Genomic DNA, 18,935 nt, shown 5'->3' on the forward strand with positions numbered 1-18,935 from the left:
GTGAATCCAACCAAGGAGGATCCAATTCATACCCGTAGTTGTGATACTATCATGGTTTTTGGCACGCACACCTCAGTTTCCCGATTGGCTGTTCCACAAGATGGGATGGCTTTAATTCCAATGTAGGAGTTGGACCTTCCTAGGTGTTCTGGGTGGGAATTTTGGGTTTAATAGCCAAAATGAAGATTATGCTGGGAAGACTGATAAAAATCAATATGTCATATGACATACAGTATGTCAGTGAGTTTTTGGAATGTCTAGTAGAAATCCATTGTATTTTTTTTTATATTTCTACTTCTTTTTCCTTCTGTCTTATGGGCCCTCTTTATCATTGCACACAGGGTTTTGTGGCAAATGAGTTTTCATTTGATCTCTGTATGCTTATTAGGTTGTGACTGCAATCAATCACAGTGACCCAGTAGTTGGTCCCAATCCACAAAGACTAAAAGCCTATAAGTGGAACCGCTGGGGAAGAAATGATTGACTCAAGACACCCACAACTGCTCTGGGCAGTTGCTCCTCATCAGGAGGCTGCGAGACTGGAGACCAGTTGATTTAGAGCAATGGTTCCCAAACTTGGCAACTTTAAGACTTGTGGACTTCAACTCCTAGAATTCTCCAGCCAGCTCTGCTCTCAAGTTTGGGAACCACTGGATTTAGAGCTCTGGGAGACAAGAGCTAAACGAGAGTTGGGGCCTTTGAAAGGATGCTGACTTCTGACACTTCTTTTGTTCACCACTTTCAGAATATTTTTTATAAACAGCAAAGCCTTTAAACTTTTATGTTAGAAAGTTGAAAACGGACTAAAGGTCCAGATAAATTGGAAATAAGATTTTGAAATTAATTATAAAGAATCCTTCCGTGGGAAATTGCTTTTATTTTGAATTCTTTTTTTTTTTTAAATAAGACTTTAAAAATTGGACACCGGGGAACTAGAAGAAGCTAACAATTAAAGGAGAGAAATCAAACTCAACTTACAAATGCAGGATGAAGCAAAGTATTTTAACGTTGGCTATATTGAGAGGGATTTGACTGTGTTGGCTTCTAACATCTCCTCTCTTGTATCAGATTGATGGCAGAATTTAAAAAAGGAAATTGAAACATATTCTGAACAAGAGCTTTAATGATGTTACACTCGAACAAAGCCTATATAAATAATGCAAAGAAAATACATGCCCTCCAAGGAAGTTTTCTTCCTTCCTTGATATAAACTGGAAATGACGGACCTATAAATAATATCAACTGTATCGTTATTGCTTAATTCCTGCAGTGGCATTGCTCCAGGCTGACTAGCCAAGGAAAGAGCTAATGATTGGTAAGGTACAAAGGGCAAAGCAATTGTCAGTCAAGTAATAAGGCAAATGTTTAAGAAAGATCACTTGCCTTTTAATTCTTACAGATTACAGATTAACAGAGTTGGAAGGTACCTTGTAGGTCATCTAATCCAACACACACACACACACCCCAAGGAGAATCTACACCATTTCTGATTGTTCCCATTGTCAGAAAAATTCTCCTTATTTCTAGGTTGAATCTCTCCTTGATCAGTTTCTATCCATTATTCCTTCTCTGGCCTTCAGATGCTTTGGAAAACAAGTTGACCCCCCTCCTCTCAGTGGCAGCCCCTCAAATATTGGAATACTGCCTGTCGTGTCTCCCCTGGTCCTTCTTTTCATCAGGCTAGCCATGCCCAGTTCCTGCAACCTTTCTTCATATGTTTTAGCCTCCGGTCTCCTAATCATCCTGGTTGCTCTCCTCTGCACTCTTTCTAGAGTCCCAAATCTATTTTATAGTGTGGTGACCAAAATTGCATGCCGGATTCTAGCTGTGGTCTTACTAAGGCTTTATAGAGTGGCATTAGTACAGGGGTGTCAAACTCGCATCGTCACGGCAGTGTCAGATGACGCATTGAGACTTTTTCCCCTTTCGCTAAACTGGGCGGGGGGCGGGGCCATCACGTGACGCATCTGGCCCACGGGCTGTGAGTTTGACAACCCTGTATGTGTCCCTCACTCAATCTTGACTGAATCCCTCTGTTAACGCAACCTCTTTGACTGCCACCTCACAGTGTTGGCTCATATATGACTGTTGAGGAACATGAAGTTTTAGGGACGTTATTCCCAAAACTGGGAGGTTGGAACTATTTTACAGTTTTAAAAGAGAGCAGCAGGAAAACTGTTTCTCTGTTTTTCTCTACAGCTGATACGGCTCCCAAGGACAAATTCTTCTACGGCTTCCTGAAGCCCTGGCTTGGTAAAATACCTCTTGCTTTATTTTAATAGATGGTTATGCAAAATTGCTCTAACACGCAATAACAGGCAACGGTGTTTTTAGGACCATGAAATGTTTTTTAAAGAAAAGAACTACCCATAGACATACAGGTAGTCCTCGCTTAGCAATCCTAACTGGGACGGGCGACTCCATTGCTAAATGCTGCAATTTTTAAGTGAAAAGCCATGTGACTCTGCTCTACAGCAGTTCTGACAATCCCAGTTACTATTGTTGAGTGAATAGGCCAGGAACCGCCTGCATCCCAGCCATTCGGAAGAAGGTAAGGGGTTGCCTCCACTTTAGCTCCCCCCCCATCTCCCCCCATCTCTGCCCTTTTGCCCACACCATCTGGCCCTGCCTGCCCTGCCCCCACCTGCCACTCTTGGCTGGAACCTTCTTTTGCCCCACTTCCTTTGACGTGCCCTTCATTTGCACCAACACAACCAGGGCCTTATTTTGAGAATGGCCAGATGGGCGAGCCCACTGAATAGTGAAGACAGTAGCCAAAGTCAGCTGGCAGTGAGGGGCAGTGGGAGGGATTGCACGTGTGAGGGGGCCCAAATTTTATCCACCTTGCTACAGGGATACTGGAACAGCTGGAACCTTGAAGGCAGGTCCATTCAGCACCACTGTAGCTTCAAATGGTTGTTGAATGAATGGTCATTAAGTGGGGACTTACATGTACATACATGCCCATCGTGCTATACTGTTTCAGGGTAAGCAAAATAAAGTCGCTTCCTCCGAAATGGTGCAGCACGATGGGCGTGCGTGTGCATGTAGTCCAGAAAAAGTAAGAGTGTTACATCAACGAAACTGAAGTCATGGGATAAGAAAAGGAAAACAGGAAAAACCAGTTTATATTAACATACACCACGCCTCTCCTTCTTTATCATTACTGTGAACGTTTGAATGGAGGTTGGGAAACGTATGGGGGGGGGCGGGGGGGAGACCTGGGATAACCTGTCAAAAGGCAGCAGGTGGATCGGATGACAAGCCAGCTAGAGAGAAATCTGGGAAGGACTTCAAATCATTGCCAGAAACTCTACCTCAATCAATATAAATGAGGTCCACCCCCATAATTTAATGCCCCCCCCCACACGGTGCCTCCTGAGCATTCACGTGTGACACATACACCCCTGCTGCTCTGCAGATGCGCACACAGCTTTCTTGGAGCCTGGGGAGGCCAAAAAGGGCCTTCCCCGCGCCCCCTGCAGGCTCTCCGGAGGCCAGAAACAGCCCATTTTCAGACTTCCGGTGGGCCCGGTCTGTTTTTCACCCTCTCCAGGCTCCAGAGGCTTTCTAGGAGCCTGGGGAGGGCAAAAAAGGGCTCACTACACAAACCACAAGTTTGTGAACGGACTTCGAAGTTGCCTGTTAGGTCGTTTTTTTGGTTCCACCACAAATGCGCGCACAACAAAATCGCGCCTGACTAAACCGCAGTGTCTAAAGCACGGTGACAAAACCGCGCGACGAATTAGCGACTAATTAGCCCTAAAGCGCGCCAACAAAAGCGCGCTGTAACGTAACCCTCAGCCTAACCCTCAACCTAACCCTAAACCTAACTGTAAATCTTACCTTAAATGAAATCGCACTTCTGTCGGCGCGCTGTTGTCGGCGCACTTTTGAAATCGCGGTTTTAGCGCCGCGCTGTTGTCGGTGCGCTTATGACATTTGCGCTTTTGACGGGTCACGGTTTTTTTCCTCCAGAGGCTTCAGGACGAAAAACAGCCCAACGCACAAACTGGAAGTCCATCCCGAATTTCCGGTTTGTGCATTGGGCAGTTTTTAACTCTCTGGAGGCTTCAGGGAAGCCTCCAGAGGGTGAAAAACGGCCAAGAACCAAGGCAGAAAATCAGCTGGCCAGCACGCACATGAGTCCTGAAGCTGACGGGTCAACACTTTGCATGCCCTCAGAAATGGCTCCGCGTGGCACCTGTGGTACGCGTCCCATAGGTTGGCCATCACGGGCTAAGGGTATCTTACAGATGGAGCACCTGCCAAGATGTATTTTATAGTTAGTTCAAATGTTTTCTTTTGTTTACGTTGAAAGATTGTCTCTGATTATCACAAGCCCCACTGTGTTATGACCCATGGGGTAAAGGCCAGGGGGGCCTCCGGAGAGTTCTTTCTCTTAATACAGGGCTGCGTCACATTCTGGCCACGTCCAGAATTTAGCGAAGGGGAAAAAAATAGCAATAGCAGTTAGACTTATATACCGCTTCATAGGGCTTTCAGCCCTCTCTAAGCGGTTTACAGAGTCAGCATATTGCCCCCAACAACAATCCGGGTCCTCATTTCACCCACCTCAGAAGGATGGAAGGCTGAGTCAACCGCCGGTGAGATTAGAACCGCTGAACTGCAGATAACAGTCGGCTGAAGTGGCCTGCAGTACTGCACCCTAACCACTGCGCCACCTCGGCTCTAGATAGATAGATAGATAGATAGATAGATAGAGAGAGAGAGAGAGAGAGAGAGAGAGAGAGAGAGAGAGAGAGAGAGAGAGAGAGAGAGAGAGAGAGAGAGAGAGAGAGATATAGATGATAGGAGATATGGATGGATGGATGGACAGATAGAGAGACAGATAGAGAGACAGATAGATAGATAGATAGATAGATAGATAGATAGATAGATAGATAGATAGATAGATAGATAGATAGATAGATAGATGATAGATAGATAGATAGATAGATAGATAGATAGATAGATAGATAGATAGATAGATAGATAGATAGATAGCAATAGCAGTTAGACTTATATACCGCTTCATAGGGCTTTCAGCCCTCTCTAAGCGGTTTACAGAGTCAGCATATTGCCCCCAACAACAATCCGGGTCCTCATTTCACCCACCTCGGAAGGATGGAAGGCTGAGTCAACCCTGAGCCGGTGAGATTTGAACCGCCGAACTGCAGAACTGCAGTCAGCTGAAGTAGCCTGCAGTGCTGCATTTAACCACTGCGCCACCTCAGCTCGATACATCACGTGACAATGCCCTAACAATGCAAGTTTGACACCTCTGTCTTAATATCCGTTTCAGCCAAAGGCCCTCTAACAACCAGTAAGGCTCCCCCCCCCCAACGCCACCCTGCAGGCAGCCACTTTAACCCCCAAACAGCCCCATAGGACAAAGGACGCCCAGAGAGTAGGCACATGGTCCCAGGGCAAGGCAGAGGAACTTTGCCTCAATCGTTTTTCTTGCCACAGGAGATGGACTGTTACTGAGCAGTGGGACAAAGTGGGCACGGCACCGGCGCATGCTCACTCCTGCTTTTCATTTTGATATCCTGAAGCCTTACGTGAAAATCTTCAATCAGAGCACAGACATCATGCATGTAAGCTCTTCTGAAGCTTTCTTCCCCTTCCCCTCCTCATTAAATGTCTCTGCACCTCTGCATCTAGATCAGTGTTTCTTAACCTTGGCGACTTTAAGTCCTGTGGACTTCAACTCCCAGAATTCCCCCAGCCAGCTCTGCATTCGCTGGCTGGGGAATTCTGGGACTTGAAGTCCAGACATCTTCAAGTTGCCAAGGTTGAGAAACACTGCTCTATCCTATTGAGACTCTATGGTGCCATATTAGGGCAATTTTATCATGGTTTTATCAATATTTTATTTCATTTATCGTACACATACTTTACGTATATGTATTTGCTGATGCTTTATGTAAACATATATACAGGGCGGGGCATAACCTTTTCCTAGGGGGTCACAGCAACACTTGTAATAACAACACAAATAATTCATACACCATTCGAAAGCCCATCAAAAACTGAGTTTATTGACACGATTTAATAGTCAGTATGACCACCATTAGCCCTTCGAACAGCATTCAAACGAGGTGGATAAGAACACAACAAATCTTCAAACAGTTCCGTTCGATTTTCCAGATTTTCCAGGGCGGGGCATAACCTTTTCCTAGGGGGTCACAGCAAGATCGACAGCAGTTTACAACTTCCGCGACACCTCATTTTAAAGCCCATAAAAAACTGAATTGAATGAGCTATTAAATGTTAAATTTGTTTCGGTTGAAACTTTGAGAATGAATTTGGAAACTGTGTTGAAAAATCTGGAAAATCGAACGGAACTGTTTGAAGATTTGTTGTGTTCTTATCCACCTCGTTTGAATGCTGTTTGAAGGGCTAATGGTGGTCATACTGACTATTAAATCGTGTCAATAAACTCAGTTTTTGATGGGCTTTCGAATGGTGTATGAATTATTTGTGTTGTTATTACAAGTGTTGCTGTGACCCCCTAGGAAAAGGTTATGCCCCGCCCTGTACATGATGTGGAGAGACATGACCAGATAACTGCTAAGGGTTGGACATGGCTTAATGAATAACACAATCATCATCAGTGATTGAATGGCTTCTGTAGATGTCATGTGCTAAGTGAAATAAATGTGCATAGTTCTCCACCTCTCTGTTCTATCTACCTTCTCTAAAATGTTCACTATGCAGATAAGAAATATCAGTATTCATTTCTGCTTAACCTTTTGGCAGGTCCACCATATATGATAATATGTAGCATCGAGAAAACCACACCTCCCTTCCTTAACCTTTGTATCGTCTGGGTTCATTGTTAACTCCAGCTCTTTTCTCTTAATTTCCTCTTCCAGTTCTGTTCGTTTTAACCCTTGCTTAAACTGATTTAAACTGTTAAAAGTTAGTTCAGTAAGAAGAAGCTAAGGTCAATGTAGAATGTCATTAATTTCTTTATCTCTTTTTTCTCAATAGATTTTAGACTGTGTTAGTTAAAAATCCATACCATGTATGGGTTCTGGGAAGTCGGGGAGGGGGGGAAGGAGGAGGGGGGCTGGGGGGGAGGGAGGGAGGGGCACGCCAAAAAAATTGTACTTCAATGTCTTAATGATTGACAAATGATGAAATATTTGTGTGTTTGTTTTTTTAAGAAATAAAAAAAAGAAATATCCGTATTCTCTCTCCTTGGTTTATTCCCCAGGGATTTGCATAGCCCTTTGCTCATCCTGAATCACATCCGCCTTGGCCTTGTGCCAGATCTGGGCCACCCCCCCTAACCTTGGTATCACTTTCTTCCTTTTCTAGATTTGATGTATTTGTCATCCATCTTTTTACAGGCCAAGTGGCAGAAGCTGATCTCAGCAGGCCCCGTTTCTCTTGACATGTTTAAAGACATCAGCCTCATGACTCTGGACAGCTTGCAGAAATGTGTTTTCAGCTCTAATAGCAACTGTCAAGAGTAAGTAAATCAGCAGTATGAAGAAGTGCAATAAAAGGAAGATAAGCGGGAATGTATGTTATATTCTGGGAGGCCAATAACTGAATTTCTTTTCCAAATATGTGGGCATACTGAAGCCAGGACTGCACAGAGGGTGAAATCTCAATTTTTGCAATTTCATTTCAGTAATAAATAATTGGCCTGTGTTTTTCCACATGATGAGGCAAGAAACACATGGAATCTATAGTCTAAGTCCTAAACTCAACTTAACATCATTTTTAAAAATAAAGAATTCTCCCAAACAATTTCCCCAAACTCAAAGGGGAAAAAGAGAATGTTATGGATCCAGGCATTTTGCGTCAAAGCTGCTATCCTCTCAAAACATGTTATGTGTATCCCCAGCCTCCAAGCGGTGAGAACCTCTGCCCCAAATTGGCAGCCTAAATCTAGAAACAATCATTGCCTTTATAGATAAGTTTAATGTTATTAAAATTGCATTCAGACATTTGGGCTTCTACAAAAATAGAAATAATGGATGATGTCAGAATATTACATTATTCTTACATTATTCAAAAAGATTCCCAATAGCTAAGTAACTTTGGATGTGTCTGGAATTTTGTTAGAGAAAGCCAACTCTCCTTTTACAGTGGGGCGTTAAAAGTCTTTAATTTTTTCAGAACAACAGCTCACATTTCTCAAAGTGATGAGAATTATCTCTTTGATCCAGAATATAGCAATAGCAGTTAGACTTATATACCGCTTCATAGGGCTTTCAGCCCTCTCTACGCGGTTTACAGAGTCAGCAACTTGCCCCCACAGTCTGGGTCCTCATTTCACCCACCTCGGAAGGATGGAAGGCTGAGTCAACCCTGAGCCGGTGAGATTTGAACCGCCGAACTGCAGAACTGCAGTCAGCTGAAGTGGCCTGCAGTACTGCACCCTAACCACTGCGCCACCTCGGCTCAGATCGGATCTGACCGAGAAGGAGGTTCAGCAGAAGCACCTCACTGAGGACTATTGGCTCTCCAAGCAGAGGGAAGACCTGCGGGAGTGCGAGGCCAGATACCAGTGCCTGGAGGTTCAACGGGTTGAGATAGTCAGCGAGTTGCAGGCCATGATACAGTCCCACTGGAACGAGGCCCTCCGGCTCTTTGCCACCAGCGGTGCTTCCCTCCAGCCTTCGGCCAAAGCCCCAATCTAGGAGGCTGAAGCAGACCCCAAGTCGGAATTTTTGCCCCCCCCCCTCCGGCCCACACAAAAAGACCCCAAAGGGGGAGAGTCTCTGTAGCAACACAAGCATTCATTGCACGTATCTGGCCCAGGGGACGTACGTTTGAGGACTCCTGATTTAGTGCAATATAAAAAATGCAAAAAAACTTTTGCGGACCACCCAAATTGGTGACGGCTGGTCTAATGAATGTTACAAGTGTAGGAAAAAAAAGGTACAAGGACATTTGTGTTACATAGATATGTTAACATTCAGTTCTTCAGACCAATGGTATATATTACTCTAAGCCTGTGTTTCTCAACCTTGGCCACTTGAAGATGTCCGGACTTCAACTCCCAGCGAATGCTGGCTGGGGAATTCTGGGAGTTGAAGTCCGGACATCTTCAAGTTGCCAAGGTTGAGAAACACTGCAGTCTAAGCAATGTTAAGACTTCCTTGCATTTCTTAAGAAAAGATATATTCTTGAATTCTAAGTGCTTCTTCCTATTGACTCTCTTACTTTTTTTCTTGTAACCTTTGGATACATTACAGGAAATCAAGTGACTATATTGCGGCCATCTTGGAGCTCAGCGCCCTTGTGGTGCAGCGGCACACTAAACTCTATTTGCACCCTGACTGCCTTTACTACCTGTCACCCCAGGGACACCGTTTCCGTCGTGCATGTAAAATTGTGCATCGTTTCACAGCAAATGTGATTCAGGAACGGCGAACGGCGATTAACCACTTGGGCGAGAATGCCTGGCTCTCGTTAAAGAAGGGCAAAACCATTGATTTCATCGATGTTTTGTTGTCAGCCAAGGTACGTACCTACTTAACTCTCTTTCAGACGTGGTTAGTGATGTAAATTGCTTAAAGTTTGCTTAGCAAGGAGGCGCTAAGCTCAATGTAAAGATGTTATCAATTTTCTATTCTTTTTTCCAATTTATTTTAGACTGTTTTTGTTAAAGATTTATACCGTGTATGGGTTCTGGGAAGTCGGGGGAGGGAAGGCTGGGGGGGGGGGTTGAGGGGAGAGGGTGGGAGGGAGGGATATATATCAGGTTTGACGAGCGGTGTTAGATTTTAATGTAATTTGATTCCACATGTATATTGTCTTCTCTTTTTTTCTCTCTCTTTAAAACTAGGATATGTTAAGTATATTGATATGGAAGTGGAAACACACCGATGAGAGGAAGAGTGGGAAGCAGAAGGGAGAAGAAAGGTGGGAAGAGAGGGATAGGAGAGAGGGTAAGGGGGGAAGATGAGGAGGATGGTGATAAGGAGGAGTGGAATGTAGAGAGAGGAGAAGGAGAAAGGAAGGGGAAGTAGAGTAGGAGAGGATGATGGAGGGAAGATAGGAAGTAGGAGAGAGGGAGAAGAAAGAGGTGTATGGAGAGTAGAAGAGCTAATAATGGGTGTTAACTTTTGGGGGGTGCGTTGATGACAAGAGGAACTGATGTAATCATTATTTAATACTATATGATACTAGCTATGTATAGTATACATGTGATTGTATGTTATGAAAATGGAAATAAAAATATGTTTTAAAAAAAAAAGATGTGATTAGTTTAACAGAGTTGGAGGATTCCGTGTAGGTCATCTACTCCAATCCCCCATCCAAGCAGGAGACTCTACACCAGTGTTGGCGAACCTTTTCAGCACCAAGTACTAAATTGAGAAAGCACGTGCACGGGAAGAGCAGCTTCCCGGCATGCATGCGCAGGAGTGCCAGAAACTGGAAGAGCAGCACATGTATGCGCCGAGAAGCTGAGCTTTTGGTTTCCAGCATGCATATGCACGCCGATCACCCGGTCTTCCAGTTTCTGGCATGCATGTGTGTGTGAAGATTATGTGGTCGGAACCCGGAGGGTGTGTAAATTTAATTTAGAGCGCAAATTTAATTTAGCCTGCTCGCTGCTCTTGCAGCGCCTTGCGGGGAGATGGCGTCCCCTCCTCCTCCTGGAGCCCATCATGACACAGAGCATCGACTGCAGCTGGGCAGGGCCAGCCAGTGTCTCAGGGTAGAGAGCAAGTGCACGTCTCCCTGAGTGACCCAGGTGCATGCAGCATCAACAAGCGAGATGAGAGGCAAGTCCAGGGGTGCTTCCCTCCCATTCTGGAATATGGAGCGAGTCTCCCTCCCCGCTGTCACCCATACCTTCTCTGCCCACGAAAGGAGTGACTGGGAGGGCAAGGGGTGGGGCCAGCCTGCTGACAGGGAGCCATAGCAGGGGGACGAAAGAGTTCATTTATCTGGGAACCTGAAATGAATCTTGATTTAAATCATATGGTAAAAAGCAGCCAAAGAAGAAGAAAGAACATCAGCAAAAAAAGGAAAAAAAACACCCAATCCTCGACTGTTTTGGGAAATGGTTCAAGAGGGCAACGCATGAGAGAGGGGGGAGAATAGAGAAAGGGAGGGAAAGATAGAGAGAGAGATGAGAGAGAGAGAAAAGGAAAAAGAGAGAGACAGGAATGAGAAAATGATGGAGGGAGAGAATGAGATGGAAAAGAAAAAATGAGAAAGAAGGGAAGAGAAAGGAAAGAAAGAAAAGAAAGGGAGGGAGCGAGAGGGAGAGAAAAACGAGAAAAGGAGGGAAGGAGAGAGAAAAAGAGACCCATTTCTTACAGAAAACACCCGGAGGCACAAAACCAGGGTGGGTGTGGCTGGGTGTGTGTGTGTGTGTGTTATGTGACTGGGTGGGAGTGATGTTGAGTTGGTCATGCCCACCCAGATTTTGTGGTTCTCTGTTTTCTTTTCTGTGGGAACCGGTCCAAATGGCTCTGAGTGTTTAAGGGTGTTGCCTCTTCCTGCCAGATTAGTTTCATCTGCAAATTTGGTAAGTTCCCCTTCTATTCCCTCATCTAAGTCATTTACGAAGATATTGAAAAGTACTGGCCTACGATGGAACCTTGTGGTACAGAGGTGGGTTCCTACCAGATTGCACTAGTTCAGGTGAACCGGTAGTGGAAATTGGGCCTGGGTCACTGAACCGGTAGGGACAGCAGGCTGGCCATGCCCCCAAACCAGCTCAGACGCTCACCCTGCCTCACCTTCGCCACGTGCATCCACAGAACTACCTCCTCCGCACTAGCCCACCCCCATTCCCCATCAGCCAGCATCTCCCAAAGCCGCCGCTGTCGCAGCCGCAGCGGAGATGGGGACAGCCACATGGCTGCAAAGCTTGCCAGGCCAGGTGGCCCCTTCCCCCCAAGGATGAAGCCACTACCATTGCAGCTCCTGGAGCTCATGTTGGTGATCCGGAGGGTAGAGGGAACCAGCCACTGGTCGCAAGCATGGCTGCAAAGCTTGCCAAGCTGCTCCTTCTCCCCGCTGGGCTAGTGTCTCCCAAAGCAGCCGGTGTTGCAGCCACGGGAGGGTTGGGGGCAGCCTAGCAAGCTGGGCATCTGAAAATGGTGCAAAGACAGGGACATCTCTCAGCCGCAGCACTTTCTGAATGGGACTTCGAGGAAAGCAACGGCTCACAGCTGCTAAATTGCACAAGATGCTCCCCCAGCAGTGCAGAGAGAAGCATCCGCTGCCCCCGGAGAGCAGAGGTGGAGGGGAGCAGGCCCCAAAAGGCTGCTCAACCAAGCCTCACCGCTTGACGGAAGTCAAGCACATGTGCATGTGCAGAAGCCGTGTGCGTGTTCATGTGCAGAAGCCGTGCATGTATGCATGCGCAGAAACTCTGCGCACACGCATGTGTGCACACTCACATTTTTGGCAAACCTGTGGTGGAATTATGTGAAACCCACCACTGATCTGGATGCTCATTGTTCTTCATCACATATGAAGAATGAATTCACATGAATGATGCTGTGTTTTCACATGATTGATCACAGAAATGCTGTGGAAGAAGCTTCTCCTCTTGAAAAGGCCGGTGTAGAATGTTGCTATTTACTAATAGAGACATTGAGGTTTCGGTCTGCAGGTTTCATTGGCACAGAAGCCCTGCTTTTGCCAAAAGCCACCGATATATATATATGGAAAAACTCTGAATTGCTCTGGAGATGGGGATCCCAGCAGATCCAGCCAAGGTTTAGTCAAGGCTGTTTATGGCAGAGGGGGAGGATGGCAGTTCATGCTGAGTTCATGCTGAGTGAGACTCTTGATTCAGGAAACAGCATCACCATAGTGAGATTCCCAGGCTGTCTTGTCTCGATAATTTTTTTTTTCACTGTAGGATAAAGTTTTTTCACTTGATTTTTTTCACTGTAGGATGAAGAGGGTCAACATTTGTCCGACGAAGACATAGCCGCTGAAGCTGACACATTCATGTTTGAAGGTGAGGCGGGTGAATGGATCTCATGCATGCAGTGGGTTTCTCCGAAAGAAAAACTGGGGCCTCCATTCCAAGCTGCAAGAGTTACTTGTGCTTCCACTTTGATCAATGGCTTGATCAGTGTAGAGCCTATGTTGTTCACTGCCTTCTCTGGTGCTCTATCTTACTCTTTGCATCTCTTCCCCATGCCAGGCCCCTGGCAAAGGACGTATCCTAAGCACAATGCTTTGAATGAAGGCCCCGTATTATCGGTTGATTATTTCCATGGGCTGCAACAGACTGATATTTGTACCCAAAGGAGCTGAGGTTTCCAATTTCTGGGCCCTCTTCTCCAGCCCACAGTGAATACCTGGCCTTTGGACTGTGTGCCTATCCAATTAAGATCATTCCGCTTCTGGAACTATCATTATCTTTCAAAACCAATGTTTGGATTATACCAAACTGACCTGTGTCCCTTTAATTGTTAGACTTGTTCATTGGCGTTTTATTTTATTTTTTATTAACAAAAATGTAAAATACACACACACAAAACCTAGACGTACACCACATTTACACAATACAATACGAACAGGGGCTTCCTGTTCTTTCTAATAGCAATCATCAATCGATATCGCTCACATTATATTATTTCCCCTTCTATCGTATTTCATTTAGATTTCACCATTCTTAACCCTCTTATTTTACTCATAACTATTGTTTTTGAATTTTGTTATATTCCTTCATTGATTCTTGTTTCTTTCCTCCATCACCGATACCATTTATCCCATATCTGGTAGAATTCTAATTCTTCTTTTCCCTGGATTTCTTTAGTTAGTTTGTCCATTTCAGCACAATCCATGACCTTTCTTATTATTTCATCTTCGCTTGGAGTTAATTTGTTTTTCCATTTCTAGGCAAAGGCAATCCTTGCCGCTGTAATAATATGTAATATTAAATACTGGATTTCTTTTTTGTATTTCGCAGACATTATTCCTAATAAAAAAAACTTCAGGTTTCCATTCTATTTTAACCCCTGTTATTGCCTCCAGCCAATTTTTGATCTTTTTCCAAAACTTTTTAGCCTCCTCACAGGTCCACCATAAATGGTAATATGATCTGTGTATTGATTCGCATTTCCAACATTTTGGGGAGGTATTTGTTAAGATTTTAGCTAACCTTGTTGGTGCCAGGTGCCATCTGTAAAACATTTTGTACTGGTTTTCTTTGTATGCAACTGATAGTGTCATTTTTAAGTTTGTTCCCCAAAATTTTTCCCATTTGTCTAATTCAATATTATAGCCAAAGTTCGGCATCCGTTTTATCATTTGTTCTTTCACACTTTCCTCTTCGTCACTGGAGGTTTTAAAGAAGAAACTGGACAGCCACCTGTGTGAAATGGTAAAGGTTCTCCTGCTTGAGCGGGGGGGGGGGGGCAGGAAAAACCAAAGATACATGTACGAAACCTTCCTTAATAGCAGTAAAACCTTGCTTAACAGGAGCAACTGTGAGAGGGACCTTGCAGCCCTAGTGGACAATCATTAAATATGAACCAGCTTCCGCAAAATTAATGAGTTCCCCTTCTATTCCTTTATCTAAATAATGAAGATATTGAAAAGTACTGGGCCTAAGATGGAGCCTTGTGATTTCCCACTGCTTACTTCCCTCCATGTACAATAGATGTAGTGCCCTTAAGGACTACTCATTGAGTATGGTTTGTCAGTGAATTACAAATCCATCTGGTGGTGAGGTTCTCTATCCCAGATTTTTCTAGCTTGCCAAGAAGTAGGCGGTGGTCTACTTTGTCAAATGTAAAAGAAGAATTTTCTTTGGAATCCTTGGCATTTTTATCGTAAACAAAAGTGGTCAAATGGGATCCCTTTGAATAACTATCACGTAGTCCTGCCCTGGGTAGTTTCCATGTGATTTTCCTTTTGTTTCAGGCCATGACACTACAGCAAGTGGATTGTCCTGGATTCTATACAATTTGGCTCAACACCCCACGTATCAAGACCAGTGCCGGGCAGAAATTCGAGATCTGCTGCAGGGACGGGAAACAGAAAGCATTGAATGGTAATGGGCTGCGGGCAGAAAGAAAGCAGTCCAGAGGGTGGGAAAACAAGGCCGATTCAGATGTTATTTGAAAGAGAAAGTGAACTAAGGCAGAGCTAATGTCTTCCAGGTGTGAAATTATAATGTTACATAATTATTGTGGGAATAAGTCCACAAGAGTTGCCAAGGTTGAGAAACTCTGGTCCAGAGGTTAATTAAATGATGGTATCGTTGAGGATTATGCAAATTGTTTGCTTAGCGTTAGAGAACCTGTTGTTAAGGTTTCCTTGAAGTTGTCTGCTTGGAGAGTATTACATGTCTGTGTCACAATGCCAATACCCCCCTTGGCCAAAGTGAGTCAGAAATGGGGAAGATCAAAAAGATGCTTAGGAAGGGTTTCATTTTGAAGAGCAGGCTGAGGACTTTGGCTGCGCAAATGAGAGCGGGACTCAACGGCTGCTCTCTCTAGCTGGAAGCCAATTTGTAAATCCATCCATTGTTTTTCACAGCAACATGATTGGCTTTTAAAAATTTCCGTCTGCCTCTGCTTATTGGGTGATTTATGCTTTGCAGAGTTAGTAGACATTTGTCTTTTACAAGCTTCCCAGCTTTGAGTTTGGTCTGGTTTGAATACCCAAAGCTGAATCACCATCAGAATGTATTATTCCCTTCCTTTCCGAACAGTTGACATATTCGTGACTTTCCACCTACATTTTTGATACCTGTAACTGTAGCTGATCAAAATAGGATGCTGCTTTTTCTGGGTTTGACCAGGGAAAGTATGTAGGATAGTTCAGGGAGAGTTTCCCCCCCCCCAAGTTTTTTTTATTTTGTTTTATATATATGTATCAATACATGAATAGTGTGGCCCCTGGGTGTCATGCATTCTGATACGAATAAAACTGGTACAATTAATCATAGTTATTACATTCAACCAGTGGTGGGATTCAGCCAGTTAAGAATGGGCTACCAACCCTTCCTGCAGCCCCTGGGAAGAGAGAGAGAGAGAGAGAGAGAGAGAGGGAGGGAGGGAGGGAGAGAAAGAGAGAGAGAGAAAGAGAGAGAGAGAAAGAATGAAAGAAAGAAAGAAAGAGGCATAAAAAGGAAGGAAGGAAAAGAAAAGAAGGAAAGTTGGAGAGAGAGACAAGAAAGAAGGAAGGAAGAGAAAGAAAAAGAAAGTGGGGGAGCGAGACACAAGAAGGAAGGAAGAGAAAGGAAGGAAAGAAAGAAAGGAAAGAGAGATACAAAAAAGAAAGGAAGAAAAAGGAAGGAAAGAAAGAGGGAGAGAGAGAGACAGACACAAGAAGGAAGGAAGGAAAGAAGAAAGAAAGAGAAAGAAAGAAAGAAAGAAAGAAAGAAAGAAAGAAAGAACTTATGATCACAATTGAGACCAAAATTTTGGTTGCTAAGCAAGAGCGTTGATAAGTGAGTTTCACCACATTTTCCAAGGTGGCCACGCCCACCCAGTCACACGCCCACCAAGTCACTCCCACAAAACAGGCCACACCTACAGAATAGGTTCTTAAAAATTTTGAAACCCACCACTGCCTCACTGGGTGCAGCGAGGTGCGCGTGTGCAACCCCGGGACATCTACCCATCTGCCAGGAGCACTGCTGCAAGGGGCGGGGCCAGCCAGTGGTGGGATCAGCTGGTTCACCAAACTGCAGAAAAAGTTAGCTACCCATTCTCCGAAACCTGTGTGAACTGTCTGAATTCCACCCTTATAATGTACCCCAAAAGTCTTGCTAAGTAATGAGGCTTAATGCCAATTAATGCTGTAAGACACCCAGAGTCATTTTATTGCAAGATGGGTAGCAAATAAATGTAATAAGTAAGCAGACAAGCAAACAAACAAATGTCTCTTCTCAGGAAAGATCTCTCCCTCATGCCCTTCACTACCATGTGCATCAAGGAGAGCCTCCGCCTGCACCCTGCAGTCACAGCCATATCTCGGCGTTGCACTGAAGATGTGAACCTTCCTGATGGACGAGTTATCCCTAAAGGTATGTGCTATGGAAGGAGCCCCAGGCCGTCCTTCGTTAATTATCTCTATCTGGCATTGGATTCCCTTCTTCTCTCTATGACTGTTCCCTGCCTGCATTAGCAGTTGTTCCAGGCTACTATGCCATCCTGTTTTGGGCTCCATGAGGATTAAACCTGTTATAAAGTAAACAAAGTGCAAAGTATATTGAATAAGAAAAAGGTCCCAGTTTGGAAAGTTGGGCACATACTGGATTGCAATGATGTTCCTTTTGCAGTATTTATCTGATAAAAGCTGAATGAGACTGTTTTGCTTTCTCAAATGCTGCAATGGCCATTTCTAATCTAATAAATCTCTACTTAACAAGCAATTATTTCACCCCAAAATAATTTTTAAAGCATTCAATTATTATGGGTCTTACAGCAATAGATGTTATGCTCCACATTTTGTTCAGGCCCCTCTGTCTCCTTCTTCTTGAAAATGTGTGTGCGTGTTGTCCTTCCTTCTTAGGGTTCCAATTGTTGCTACTTGTAGGATACAAAGTTTGCTTGGTATATCTTGTCACATCTGTGGGAGAAAAACATGGGTCTCCCTATGTCATGTAGTTTATTTATATATTGTTATTTTTGAACGTGGCTTTTCACTGCTCAGGAAACCTTTTAGTCTTTTCTATTCTATTCTAAGTCCATCACTAGGGATTCTAAAACTTCAACTTTCCTCTGCCCCTAGCTATCAAAAGAGGGGGCCAATTACAGAATTGATTCCAAAAACACTTTTGAGCTTTTTGCCACAAACTGTTCACGGCTTCACCTTAAATTGGGTATGCATTGTGGCAAAATGATTAGGGGCGGTTTTTAAATGCTTGTCCGCTGCATTTGCTAGGACAGAAGACAGGAGGGCTGTCCCTGTGGTTCTTTGAGCCCATCTCGCTCGATTTGCCTGGCTTGATGAAAGGGGCATTGTGTTCATCCCAAGAACAACTGTTGTGGGGTGGGGGTGATGAAATGCCCCTGTTGGGAAGTGGAAATGGCCACCATGGAAGAGGGCGCAATGGGCAGGGGTGGAAAAGCTGGGTGTGTGTGTGAGAGAGAGTAACAGCCAGGCAATACATGATGGTCCTCTTTATGAGGCAACTCTAAGCTGGGAGCAGAGTCATCAACTGACGTTTTGTTGGTTTATTGATTATGTGCCATCACGTTATTCAAGGAAGATCTCAGATCTTCTGAAAATCTGTAGCACTAACAAAGTTATGAAACATGTTTGAACATAAAAACCAACCAGCCGGACGTTGCCCTATTCTTTGCTCTATCTAGTAACAACAGCACTTCATTGGCCAAGTTCTGTCATCTCCCTTTGCCCATTTCCTGCTTTTGTGAATCTCTCTCCACCTTTGGTGACATGTAGAGTTCATTCGATTCTTCTCTCTGCAGGGAATGTCTGCCTGATCAGCATCTTTGGGACCCACCACAATCCTGCCGTATGGCCAGACCCAGAGGTAGCATTTCCCCCACTTCCTTGCAGTTTGCTGGTCTGTGTAGAATTTTAGCCTGGGAGACTCCCTTCCCCTTGCAGACGGCCTGCTCGGATGCTGTTTTGGAGGGAGGTGGGAATAGCTAAGTATACTTGTTTCTAAAGTTATATTCTGCTTTTTGTTCATTGAGGTATAAGAAGAAGAAGGTATGTATGTATGTATGTATGTACGTACGTGTGTGTGTGTGTGTGTGTACGTATGTATGCATGTATATTTCTGAGGGAAATGGGAAGTTCAAAAATGTGAAAAACGAACAAAGTTTGAGTATTAATTAATACTCACACAATTTAAAAGCATAGATTAAATCTTGAAATATTAGTCAAAAATCACCTCTTCTGATGCGCATTTTTTCTACAGAAAACCTGGGCTCCCATATTTATGAGTATTATAGTACAATATATGATTTCCCATATATTACACTAATCAATGGATCAGCCAA

General features: G+C 44.3%; 1 protein-coding gene across 2 annotated transcripts in view; it reads left to right on the forward strand.

Moving 5' to 3' along the window:
- Nucleotides 1-18,935, forward strand: part of CYP4F22 (cytochrome P450 family 4 subfamily F member 22) — a 32,367-nt gene that overhangs the window by 8,957 nt on the left and 4,475 nt on the right. Inside the window, exons 4-11 of one of the 2 annotated variants that reach the window (XM_087711077.1) lie at nucleotides 2,200-2,253; nucleotides 5,473-5,600; nucleotides 7,362-7,483; nucleotides 9,222-9,489; nucleotides 12,892-12,958; nucleotides 14,875-15,004; nucleotides 16,854-16,987; nucleotides 18,396-18,460. In XM_087711077.1, the coding sequence (XP_087567203.1) occupies nucleotides 2,200-2,253; nucleotides 5,473-5,600; nucleotides 7,362-7,483; nucleotides 9,222-9,489; nucleotides 12,892-12,958; nucleotides 14,875-15,004; nucleotides 16,854-16,987; nucleotides 18,396-18,460 (968 nt within the window). The remainder of the gene's footprint in view (nucleotides 1-2,199; nucleotides 2,254-5,472; nucleotides 5,601-7,361; nucleotides 7,484-9,221; nucleotides 9,490-12,891; nucleotides 12,959-14,874; nucleotides 15,005-16,853; nucleotides 16,988-18,395; nucleotides 18,461-18,935) is intronic. The other variant, XR_015696091.1, reaches the window with a different exon arrangement.

This window comes from Thamnophis sirtalis, unplaced genomic scaffold (genome assembly GCF_051295495.1).
Source record: "Thamnophis sirtalis isolate CommonGarterSnake01/CBP01778 unplaced genomic scaffold, rThaSir2_p1.2 scaffold_3, whole genome shotgun sequence".
NCBI classification, from domain to species: domain Eukaryota; kingdom Metazoa; phylum Chordata; class Lepidosauria; order Squamata; family Natricidae; genus Thamnophis; species Thamnophis sirtalis.